Genomic DNA, 12573 nt, shown 5'->3' on the forward strand with positions numbered 1-12573 from the left:
TCAAGGGATATCTGGAGGAAGCAATATCATACTGTATGCCCATGCTCAGGAGACTAAATTTGATAGGAGTTAAATGGCTGAGGAGTATCATTAATTAAGCATGAGCTAAAAAAAGAGAAAGACAGGGAAAACGTTGTGGAGGGTGTATAAAGAAAAATGTGACCAGTAAACTCGCGAACAGTGCACAGGTAATCAGTGTGGTATGGAAGGCAAAATCAGATGAGAAGAAATTAGCTGAGCAAGCAAAACTAAATCACAGAGTTCTTTTGTTATATGGCAAATAGGAAGAAGAATGACTATGGATGAAAAACTTTAATGAGTGCTGATGGTAGATTGATGAAAGAGGCTGAAGAAATAGTGAAGCTACTGAGTGACCACTTTGCAGGCTATAGCATCCTAGTGAGGCTTTTGCTGACAAAGACTGATGCAGAACAGAGGTTGATGAATTGGAGGTACTTAGGATATTGCAGAAACTGAATGTAAATGCAGTTGTGGGATTAATGGGATATCAGTTCACGTTTTATGAGAACATGAAAGAAAAATAGCAATGCTTTTGACTAGGTTGTGTAATTTAAGTCTCAGCTTTGGCCAGTCCCAAGAGAGAGAGAGAGAGCAAAATATTTTCTTTGAATAAAGGAGTTAAAACTTAGCTACCGCTAAATCTGTGGTAGCAACTTATAGGCTAATCATTGTCTTAAGAGTGGTGATAAAAGTAGTGGAATTGTTGGTTGGAATTTCAAAAAGAGAATTCATGAATAAGTGAATAAGAATATGATATTCTGAGGTACATCATGACTTTGTGAAGGGTCAGTCAATGCTTAATAATTTACTAACTTTTTATAATAGTGACAGCTGATTGGGATAGAAGGGATGGTTATGTGATGATACTTCTGGATTTTGCAAAGGCGTTTCACAGGATACTACGTGGAACTCCATTATGCAAACTGTAACCATTCGGGATGAATATCAAACTGGTGATATGGATACAAGGGTGGCTGATAGACTGCCAAAAAGTAATGTATGCAGGAGCAGAATCCAGGAGAAAGCAGATGACTAAAGGTGTGCTACAAGGCACTGCCATTTAAACTTGTACATACAGTTGAATTTTTTGTAATGAGCACTGAAACTTGGGTTTTTCATCCAGTAAACACAAGAAAATTGACCGTAGAACCCACACTATTATTTCAGACAGTAAGTTGTCATGTAAGGAATCAAAGATACCAAGAAATTATATCTCTTCTTCTTCTCTTCTGTCTAAGACGGGTTGAGTCTTCTCTTGAGCGGGCTTCTCTCTTCCAGTCTTCTCTATTCCTTGCTGTTCGAAAAAGTTCCTTATATGTTCTGCATCCCGAGATGTTCTTTATTAATTTCAGCAAGGTAATTCTTAGTCTTCCAGGTCTTCTTTTTTCAGTTGGAAAAGTATTGATTAGGATGTTAGGAAGTCTGTCTGCATCCATGCGTACAGTGTGTCCAAACCATCTCAGTTGTTGTTTTCTAATTTTTTCTATTGTTGTCTTTTTATACAATAGTTCTTGTCTGACTGTGATGTTTGTTTTCTTTTCTATCCAACTTGTTCTGTTTATTTTTCTTAAGCATTTCATTTCAAATGCCAGCAGTTTTTTCTCCTCTCTTTTTTTAACTGTCCATGCTTCTGCTCCATAGATGACTGTTGGTATAATTATTGCTTCATATAATTTGCTTTTGGCTTGTTTAGATATCTTGTTTGTTTTCCAGATTTTCTGTAATTTTCCCATAGTGGTCCATACTATCGCTATTCTGTGTTTGATTGTTTTGAGTTCATCTATTGTTTCTGTTAGTTTTGATCCAAGGTATATGAAGTTGTCTACTTGTTCTAATTGTTCTCCGTTTAGGGTGGCTGAGATGGTAGTTCTGTTCCTCCCTATTTTCATCACTTTGTCTTTTATATATTTATTGTCATGTCATATGTTTTACAGGTTTCATTTAGCTTGTTGATCAACTTTTGTAGTTCATTTGGGGTTCTTGCAAGAAGGACGAGATCATCTGCATATTTGATATTATTTATGTTTAAACCGTTGACATTGATTCCAGGCTGATTGTCTATTGCTTTCTTTACAACTTCTTCTAGATATATGTCAAATAGGCATGGGGATAATGAGCATCCTTGCATTACTCCTTTTTGGATCTCTATGGGTTCTGTTGTGAGTGTGTCCTTTTTAATTATTGCATTTGTCTTAGAGTAATATTTTATCAGAAACTGTATTATATATTTGTCTATTGCTTTTTTTAGTAGAATTTTGAGAAGAATTTCTCTCTTGATGTTATCGAAAGCTTGTTTAAAGTCCACAAAACAACAATATAGTTCTTTATGGTCTTCCCAGCTGAGTTCTGCTAGTTGGTGCAATGTGAAAATTTGGTCTATTGTTGAATAGTTTCCTCGGAAACCAGCTTGTTCTATGCCTATCATTTCTTCATAGGTGTTTTTTAATCTATTTTGTATAATTCTTATGAATATTTTATAGGTGTGAGGGAGTAAATTGATTGGTCTGTAATTTCTGCAGTCTCTTTTGTCTCCTTTCTTGTATATTGGGATGATCTTTCCAGTTCTCCAATCATCTGGGCTCTCTCCTGTTTGTATAATTTTATTGAATAGGGTTGTTAAATATTCTATTGATATGCTGCCTCCATATGACCACAGTTCAGTAGGGATAGTAACAATGCCTGGTGCTTTAATGTTTTTCATCTGTTTTATTGCATATCTAACTTCTTCTTGTAAAATTTTTGGGTGATCATTATTTTCTTCTATTGTTGGCATTGTAGTTTTGTTTCCTTGGTGGAAGATAGTCTTAAAATGGTTTGACCAGATTTTTCTTATATATTCAATATTCCTGGTTTCAGTCATCTTGTTGTTTATCATTGTTACTGCTTTTGCTGAGAATTCCTTTGTAATTTCTCTTACAGTATCATGGAAGACGTTTAGGTTGTTTTGTTGGTATGCTTCTTGGCATTTCTTAGCTTTTTCTTCTAAACATTTTTCTTTGGCTTTTTTGCATAGGTTATCAACTTGATTTTTTAGTGCTCTGTATTTTTCTCTACATTGTTTTGTTGGTTTACAAGTATCTTGGCCTCTCTTTTCTCTTCTATGGTAGCTATGATTTCTTGGGTTATCCACTGTTTGTTTATTTTGGGTTTGGAACCTAGAGTGTCTTTTGCAATTGATAACTGTTTCTTTTCCTTCTTCCCAGAATTTTCTGCTGTTCTGTAAGATGGAGGGTTTTAATTTCAAGCACATCTGTTCTAAAAATCGACTTCTGCTTGAGCTATCTTTTAGTTTTGATAGGTTGATGTTTTCTTCTTTTCTGATATTATTTTTCCTGTTGAAATTTATCTTCACTTTGGCAGTTAATATTTCGTGGTCAGTGTCAAAATCAAAACTTCTTAATGTTTGTACATTATTTACTGATCTTTTCCATTGTTTGTTTATGATGATATAGTCTGTGCAGTTCTTTATATTACCATCTGGGGATGTCCATGTATATTTATTATTAGGGCGTTGATAGAACAATGTGTTTGTAATCATTAGATCGTTTGCTTTACAGAAGTGGAGTAATTGTTCTCCTCTGTCGTTAAGCTCTCCGTATCCAAATTTCCCCATCACATCTTTTTTGTCTGCTGTGAACTGTCCTATTTTAGCATTAAAATCTCCCATCACTATCATGAGTTCTCTATTTTTGGGATTATCTATTTCCTGTTGTAGTTCTTCATAGAAATTTTCTATTTCTTCCTCTGAATGGTTACTGTCTGGTGCATATATTTGGATTATTTTAATTGTTTGACCTTTTTCTTTTGCTTGAAGTTTGGCTGTTATTATTCTAGGAGACACTGGGTTTATTTCAATTACTGAGTGTGTAAGTTTCTTTTCAATTAGTAATGCAACTCCTTCTCTGTGTATGTTATCTTTTCTTCCTGAGAAGTACAGTCTTCCTTCTGGTAAATCCATGAATCCATCTCTGCACCAATGTGTCTCTGATTAACCTAAAATACTCCATTTCAGTCTTTTTAAATTTTCCAGGTCAGTATAGTAATCTTATGTTGAGGGTGGCTACATGTTTCACATCCTTGGCTGACCACATTGCTGATTTCTCACCTACTCTATGTGGTCTTTGAGTAGGTGCATCGGTTGTCCCGTACGCAGTAGCACTATCTCGGTTTGTAGACTTTCTCTTGCTCATGAAAGTTACTGGCATAATAATGTAGCCAGCTTGCCATGCCTCTGCTACATCCTTTGGTCCACGGCTCTTTATTCTTTTTTTCAGAGCGACCCATTTGGGTTTCCTCCATCTGCCACCCGGGGGATGCGCCCGGTAGGAGTGTGGTCTCCCCCCAAGAGAAATTATATACTTGGTTTAATCCATTATCCAAGTGTAAGCAAACAAAGTTTGCACCTGAAGTATCTTTCAGGACTGGGGCAGCTCGTGGCAAAAGTGGTATGAGTTCACATCATTTGCCTTAGTATCTCATAATGCAAAGCACATCTCCCCAAGGAGAAGGAGATGTGCCAAATGAAAAACTTTCAACAAATATCATCTTAGGGTTAGGTACCAAGAGATGTCAGCACTTGTTTTCCAGTCTCTTCATCAGTTGCTGCTTATAATTAGTAATAGTCATGTGGCCATCTGTCTGTGATTGGCTTCCAGTGGAGATTGAGCAACCCACTCAGTCTCCAAAAGCTAGATAGGGTTAAAAAGTCTCGCCTACTCCCTCTAAATAAAAGGCATTAGCTGATTATTATTACATTCTGGATGCAATATGTACTTTTGATTATTATGGTCACTTTGATTGACCATATTAACCACCTAACCGGCTATTATGGATAAAATATGCATCTTCATACGCTTCATATCCATCATATATTTCAATGTAATATCAATGGTATTACAATTTTAATATGCACTTTGCATCCATGATAACCTTGACATCTATAGACGTCTTGGCCAGTAGTGTGGTTAATATATCATCCTATTGGATTATCAAAAGCTTATTAATAATGATAAATCTGCTATCTGCTAATGCCTTTTATTCCTGTATAGAGAGTAGGTGAGGCTGTTTTAGCCTTTTGGAGACTGAAGTAACCAATCAGAGATAGCTGGCCCAAGACTGTCACGAATTATAAACAGCGTCCACTGAAGAGACAGCTGACAAGTGCAAGTGGTCCCTAATTCTAACACTATATTTATTGTCTGGAATGGTGTACTCTATAGCTGATTTACTTGCATTTCTGGGATGAAAAACTGACTTTCCAGGAAGAAAAATTCACTATTCTGTGCCAGAGATTAACACACTTGGGAGCTGGTCAAAGATGGGCTTAGAAAAAGTTCTTCTAGCATTATCGTTGTAAAAATTGAAAAAATAGTTACATTTAAAAAAAAAAAAAAAAAAAAAAAAAAAAAAATTGGAACTCATAATTAACACTTCTTGGATTGCTTTAGCAGCTATCAGAGAAAGTTACGAATCCTCCTTTTGCCTGATACTTGGCTTTGTTAGTCTTCTGGTTATTTCCTAAATTAAAGACAAGGTGTCCATTTAGAAAATGATGAGCAAGTCAAAGCAGAAGTGAGAAAATTGTTCTAGAAACAATCAGAGGAGTTTCATATCAATGGCTTTGAAAAACACACAGTGAAATGCATGACATGCAGTTGGGGATGTCCAAGCCACTATCATTCAGCTAGTAGGCTTGCCTGCAAGGATCAATTGTATTACATTGGCTATTTCCACAAGATCCAAAGCTTGTTTGTAGTGATATTATGGCATTTGGGTGTGTGGTAGGGTTGAAATACCAGGTATTTCACTTGAATTTAGTCATTGCTTGCTTGATAGCATCCATGCCTGGCTCCATGGCAAGTAGGGAATTCCTCACTCAGCTGATAGTTTTTTGTGATAAATGTAAGAATGAAAACTGAATTGTTCATTCTTACCGTTATCAGGGCCCCTCACAATACACCCAGTAATCATATGATATACAAACAACAAGAAATAGAAGATATCTAAAAGCATGCCTCCTATAGTATCCAGAGCACTCCTTTTGTCCCTTGAAAAATAAGGGAAAGAATGTGATTTTTGGTGCATAACCTACTCATATCTTCAGCAGGTCTCCAAAGAAAAATCCTCTAGTTGATAGAGTAATGTCAGTGAGGGAAGTCGGCAACACAGATCTGTAACTTTGAGACTGGGATTGGCTCTGAAGACTGGGCCAATCAGACTTGGGGATCTGAATCAGGTATGGTAATGTACTAGTCTGGTTGAAACAGTTGATGTGATAGAATGGTTGATCCCCAACTAGCATCAGGGCCTTCTTGTGGAATACCTCAGCTGTGTGGCATGTTGGATGGCCTGTCTGGAATGACTGTTTCAGCTGGCAATAAACAATTTTTCCACAACTCCTCCATATTAGTGTTTACAAACACTAATATGCATGTAGACAAGTCAGTTATTTCCAAATACAAGAAATAGCACCTTCTTCTATATGCTTACCGAAATATTCACTGCTATCTACATAATCTCTTCTCCTCCCCTTTTCTGACTGGTTAACTGAGTAGTCAAAAATTACATCAATGGAAGTGATCATTTTCCCATGATATTCACTCTTTTTACATGTGCAGTTTAGTATTTCATTGTGGATTATCATATTTTGAAAATAAATCAAACTGACTAGAATACTTTATCATCCTTTGCAGAGTTTGATTGTGTAAAAGTCAGCTCCTTTTCCATCAGCAAAGCAGAATATTAGAGTGTATAATACAAGATGCATTAGCCATAAAACCTAGAACATCCAGCTGGTTTTTCTGGCTTTCTCCAGTCCATGTTGGAATGTATACATACCAGCTACTGAATTAGAAACTTTAATTTAATATCGTGTTGGACCTCATTTAGTGTTTTTACAAAGAATTAATTTATACAAACACATTTGATTATACATTTTATCAAAAAAAAAAAATCAGCTAATGCCTTTTTATTCCCGTATATAGGGAGTAGGCAAGGCCGTTTTAGCTCAATCTAACTTTTGAAGACTGAGTGGGCAGTTCTATCTCCACTGGTACCCAATCAGAGATAGCTGGCCCAAGGCTATCACTAATTAAGCAGCACACAGTGAAGAGAGCAGGTGCCGCCATCTCAGGGTCCCTAACGCTCGTATTTAATTTCTGAAATAATGTGGGTTCTACAGTCGATTTTCTTGAGTTTACAGGATGAAAAAGCAGAGTTTCTTTGAGAAAAAACCCGCATGCCCTTGCCAGAGAACGACTAACTCGGGAACCGGTTGAAAAAAGGCTTAGAAAAATTTCTTCTAGTCGCCGACTAGATTCAAAACCAAGAAGTCTTCCTTCATGCGGTCATGTGGCGTATACGTTTTATTTCATGTAAATACTGCATTGCTTAACTTAATTTTTGCACATAAGTATTATTTACTAATTTACTCTTGACTGTTTATTAATACCTTGTGTACTGCTGTAACTTTCACTGTAGTACAGTATGGCCTTTGCTGTCCTTGCACCAATAAACAAACAAACCAAGCTCTTTTAGCAACTGCCAGCACCTATTCTCTTCAATTCCCTGTGTATAGTTTGGTAAGATATTGGTTGGGAACAGCATTTCATTAAATGCTTGTCATTTGCTGCACACAGTAATTCTGTTTGTCCGGACAGACCTTCTCAGATGACTGCAATCTCGTTCCTGATAGATTGTCTTAAACTCACAGTTATGCCTCTTAGATAAGCAATGAAAGTTATTTTTACACTGATTAAACACTCAGGATATCTTCACCTTTTGAGTAACCAGTCAGCATTTTGCTGTGTTTCAAAATTGTGCCTCCAGCCAGATGGGCACCTACAATAAGCCTTTTATCAAACTCCAAAAGATTTTTGTTTTTCTATTTTGATCAACACTAATGATGATTACTTGACCAGCAACAGTCTTAAATAGTTGCCTAGAAAACGTAATGCTCATGAGCAAGTATTTTGCACATATGCTACATAAGTGTAGCATATGTTTTCATACATATGCATAAAGGTTTCTATTTCATTGGCCAGTATGTATAGAATGTACAGCAGCCAAGAAAGCCCAAAACAGAGCTCTGGGTATCTTCCACAAGTTATTTTCAAACATGCTACTTGTGCTTGAGTGCACAATACCAATTGCCATGAAAGGAATCTTGGATACAATTGACATTTGCTATAACCAGATAAATCAGCATGAAAGTGGTTGTCTGGGAAAAAATGTGTAAATAGATAGATATACGACCCATCCTGTTTTGATCCTTAAATACGACAGATGCGCATGCGCATTCACTAGCATGAAAGCAGTTGCTGATACTTTCATGAGGTGTGTTTTACAAAAAGTTGGAAGTTTTTTTTTTTTTTTTTTTTCCTCCCCAAATTCTGTTCTCTTCAAACTGTGTGGAACTTGATAATCGGCTATTCAAGGAACACAACGTGAAAGCTATTATGCTGCAAAGTAAACCAAGTGTTGTAAGATCAGATATCGTTCATCACAAGGCGTTCAAATCTTGTATGAATGCTATCTGTCACTGTAATCATCTGCTCTATCTCTATAACAGAATCTCTGAGAAGGAATTTCCAGATTGTTGGCAAAAGTCAAATTGTCATTGCCTTTTCATAGCCATTTAAGGATCCAAAATATTCCAAGTTATCATCCTGTACTTCTGATTGTGCAAGATCTTGGAAAAAATTGTTTAGTCATATCTTCATGGTTACTGGAGAGCAACAACTTTTTTCCAAGGCACAGTCTGGCTTTTGCAGAAATCATTCAACATTCGATTAGAGATGCTTCACTTAAAAAACACTCATCTGTTTTCTTTGACAGAAAGGAACATAACATACATGACTTGGAAGTTTAGTATACTTAAAGACCTATACGTTCGTATACTTAAAATATCTATACATTTTCATGAAAAGAGAGAGGTAGGTTATCAAGACCCTTGATTACAGGTACCAAGTTATGCTGCTGACCTGCATGCTATAGAGTTTGCACTTAACTCAAATTGAAACAACTGTTAATGTCAAACATGAAACTTTTTGAAGCCATTTCAGGCCTCCAATAAGTGGGATGGTGGTCACACATCAGGTGATGTCATTCATCTTTCAAAATAAGGACAATCACAAACATACATGTTTGTGATTGTCCTTATTTTTTTTTTTTTTTGTCAAGCATCAAGAATGTTTATGGTATTTCTTTGATGTACTATCCCAAATGCAGGAAGATTATCATAAGGTTAAGTGAGTTTTAAATTTTGCATTGAGAAGTAGCCAAGGTGTTACCTTGAGAGGAGAAAACTAGTATGGAGTGGGATTCTCTGGGCAAATAATCGAATCCTTTAATTAGGTAAATAATTACTTTTGCAACTGGCTTTGTTTTCTTCAGTGGTCAGCTTACTTGCTCTTCAATTAGTGGTCTGTGGATATGAATCCCACTGTGGGCATAGATGTTTCCTAAATGTTTGCAGACAATAGACTCATTTTTCATCTGGTGTAAAACCCCATCTTGGTTATTGAAGGCATGAAATGTCTTGAAATTTTTCCATATTTTGGTATCTAGAGCAGAATTCTTGATTAATACATTAGTAACCTATGTTACTAATGTATTATAAGCTAATAACCTGCAATGGTTAAGGAAAACATTACTGACTTTGAACCCCCTATTTAACAAAAACGCCAAAAAGTATACCACAAGGATTTTAAGCTGGAGTATATTCTGTCTGGTAGCACTTCTGGAATTGGAAGGTAATTATTATATGCATTCCCTTTTCATTTCTTTTTTAAAATCCACCTCTTTGTATTCACACTGATAAGATATGATAGATGTCTTGAAATGTGTCATTATAGTTAGTGTTATATCATGTTATGTCTCAACCACATTGGAGTGGGATTCTCTGGGCAAATAATTGAATTCTTTAACTTAGATCAGGACATGGACTGTGATATGGGACTGTGTGAGGAATTCACCTAAAATTCATTACACTTCCATACATTGGGTACACACCAGCTGAGCACCAAAGATGGATATTTGTTTCTAAACAGTACCAGACTAGTCTAGGATCCTGATTCAAATATTTTAGAGGCTTTCTTCTAATTATTTCCATGTATGTAGCAATGTGTATTATTATTTCAGTGACTACAAAATATAGAACAAGTCCTGATTTCTTAAAGAATTTTAATAAATGGGAAAAGAGCCTTTTATATTCTGATAAAATTTACATTTTGAGTTGATCTTTCTTGGCCTGGGACACTCATGCAATTGCTGTCTAGCAAATTAAGTTTTTCTGAAGCACAGTTGGAAGGATAGCCAATTGTTTATAATTCCCTTATATCAAGGGAGCAAAGATTTACTCACTTGACTAAACCAAGTAATAAGAACCATTGTATATGAAACAGAAAATTGTTAATCGTATCTGTTGCTGGTTCTGTGTAATAGATGAACATAACCACTTATTGTAACTGGTCCCATACAGCTTTGAAAAACACCAACAGGTTGAAAAATCTTATATGATCACCTTTCATTCCTATTTTTATAATCTGAGTGATGAGAGAAAATTAACTTCAGAATTCTAGATTATCTAACCCTTATCTCATGTATGTTACTGATGTATTATATGTTAATGACAAGTCATGGTTGGGGAAAAGGTTACTTACTTGAACCTCCTATTTAGCTAAGTGCCAAAGGACACGTACTGTTGGTATGTGAGTGAATGGGACACCCTACTCATGAAAGGTTGTAAATCTATTGTACATTAGTATTAGGACTGTGCCACAAAGCTGAAGTTATATTTTATTTTGCAACAGGAATAAAGCGATAACTTGAGAATAATGCTTTTATATAAATGTATTTATTTCTTATTTGTTTTTCAGTGGTACCACTGTAATTTGAAATCAAGCAATTGGGCCTCATTTCAGGTGAGATATTAATGGGAAAGTTCGTAGACCGTTAATGTATGTGAACCAGATTGAACTCCTACCCATTCAAAATTGGACTATCTATATGTTGTATTTCTTTCTTAGTTACCTGTACCTGCATGTTGGTATAAAATACTATTCTTAGTGTTGGTATTATCTTGAAAAGCAGAATTCTCTTCCAAAAAATTAGTGGTTAATGTAATTTAACATGAAAACTGAGCATAGTATCAGTTTATTCAGCAGTAGAGAAGAGACAACTGCCAAAGGTGTTGAAACAGGATTTGCACCAGCCTTTAATTAGATTAAGCGCATTGCCTCCTACCCACGTCATATTCTATTTCAAAGTTATTTAGAAATTGTCTTTAAAAAATATAATGTTCAGAATTTTGTTGAAATGAAAGAAGTCGAGTAACTCTTTACTGTTAAGACTCATTGAAGAAATGAGATCTGAAAGTTATAATATATACACAGTGTCCAAAAATATCCAGTTCACCCATGAAATAAGTACAGTAAAACCCCAAAGTTATGCGGTAGGTGGGACCAACAAAAAGCGCGTAAGTCGAATTCGCGTAACTCAGGGTATAATTTTTCATGTAATTTATATATACAAACATACAATTGGGACCAAAGGTTTACAAAAACACCTATATTTTTTAAGAAATATAATCATAATTATAGTTTTTCTCACATAAAAAAAAAGAAAGTTATTTCGATGTCGATGGTTTCATAAAATCTAATAGATTTGTCTGATGGCATAATGTCTTTTTCTTATCGCACAAAATTTCTTCATAGCAAGCTGATGATTTTTTTATTCCTTGCCTTGTGGCTATAATTCATTCCTCGTTAGAATCTATGTCCTCCAAAATCTGTCAACCTTCCTTTTATGATTGTTCTTACTGTGGATTCCTGTAGATCGAACTTCTTTGCTAGCTCACAAATTTTCATTCCGCCTTCAAAATCCTTAATAATGTTGAGTTTTGTTTCCAAAATCAATGTTTTTCTTCTCTTGCTAGTAGTAGAAGAATCGGACTTCCTTTTTTTGGATGACATTATTATTTTTTATGTGATAAAATTTTTATCAAGAACATAACATCAAACAATCACAAGGTTTGTAGACTATAAAAATCGTGTATGAATGGAGACCGCACGAAACACGTCGGTGCTTGTTCACATCACGTGCGACACTGGCGAATGCGGCCGGTGCCTAAAAGATACGACTAGTGGTGAGGTGTGAAGCGGGATGGGAATATGTACATATAAGAAACCGCGTAAGTCTGGGTATGACTGTATTTTACTTCTGGCATTTATATTCTCATTTAAATTTTTTTAATATTTTTTATTAAATTATTCAGGACTAAAAATTGCCAAAAACCATCACACATCAGAATTCAGAAAAAGCTCACCAATGACCAACTGTATGTGACAGCTTGTCAAAATAAGCAGTTTGTGGTTGGAACTTGCACTTAATCGAGGCATAATGATGATATGCTGCTTCCTACCATTTCATCAAAATGATGAAACAACATTTTGTCACATGAGCAATAGCATACCCTTCTAGATATTTTCTGTGTGTTATCTGATAGTATGTTGTGTATTTCAGAGGAATGGTAGAAAACAATATTCTCCTACA

At 35.5% G+C, this 12573-nt stretch overlaps 1 protein-coding gene across 3 annotated transcripts in view; it reads left to right on the top strand.

Annotated features, from left to right (window-relative positions):
* Nucleotides 1–12573, top strand: part of LOC150096609 (retinoblastoma-like protein 1) — a 488590-nt gene that overhangs the window by 206351 nt on the left and 269666 nt on the right. For 2 of the 3 annotated variants that reach the window (XM_090408756.1, XM_090408757.1), the window contains exon 11: nt 10899–10943. The exons of the other annotated variant lie outside the window; for it this stretch is intronic. In XM_090408756.1, the coding sequence (XP_090264882.1) occupies nt 10899–10943 (45 nt within the window). The remainder of the gene's footprint in view (nt 1–10898; nt 10944–12573) is intronic. 3 annotated transcript variants of the gene reach the window in all.

Source organism: Typopeltis vanoorti, chromosome 18 (genome assembly GCF_054136105.1).
Source record: "Typopeltis vanoorti isolate ZY-2024b chromosome 18, IOZ_Tvanoo_1.0, whole genome shotgun sequence".
Classification (NCBI taxonomy): Eukaryota; Metazoa; Arthropoda; class Arachnida; order Uropygi; family Thelyphonidae; genus Typopeltis; species Typopeltis vanoorti.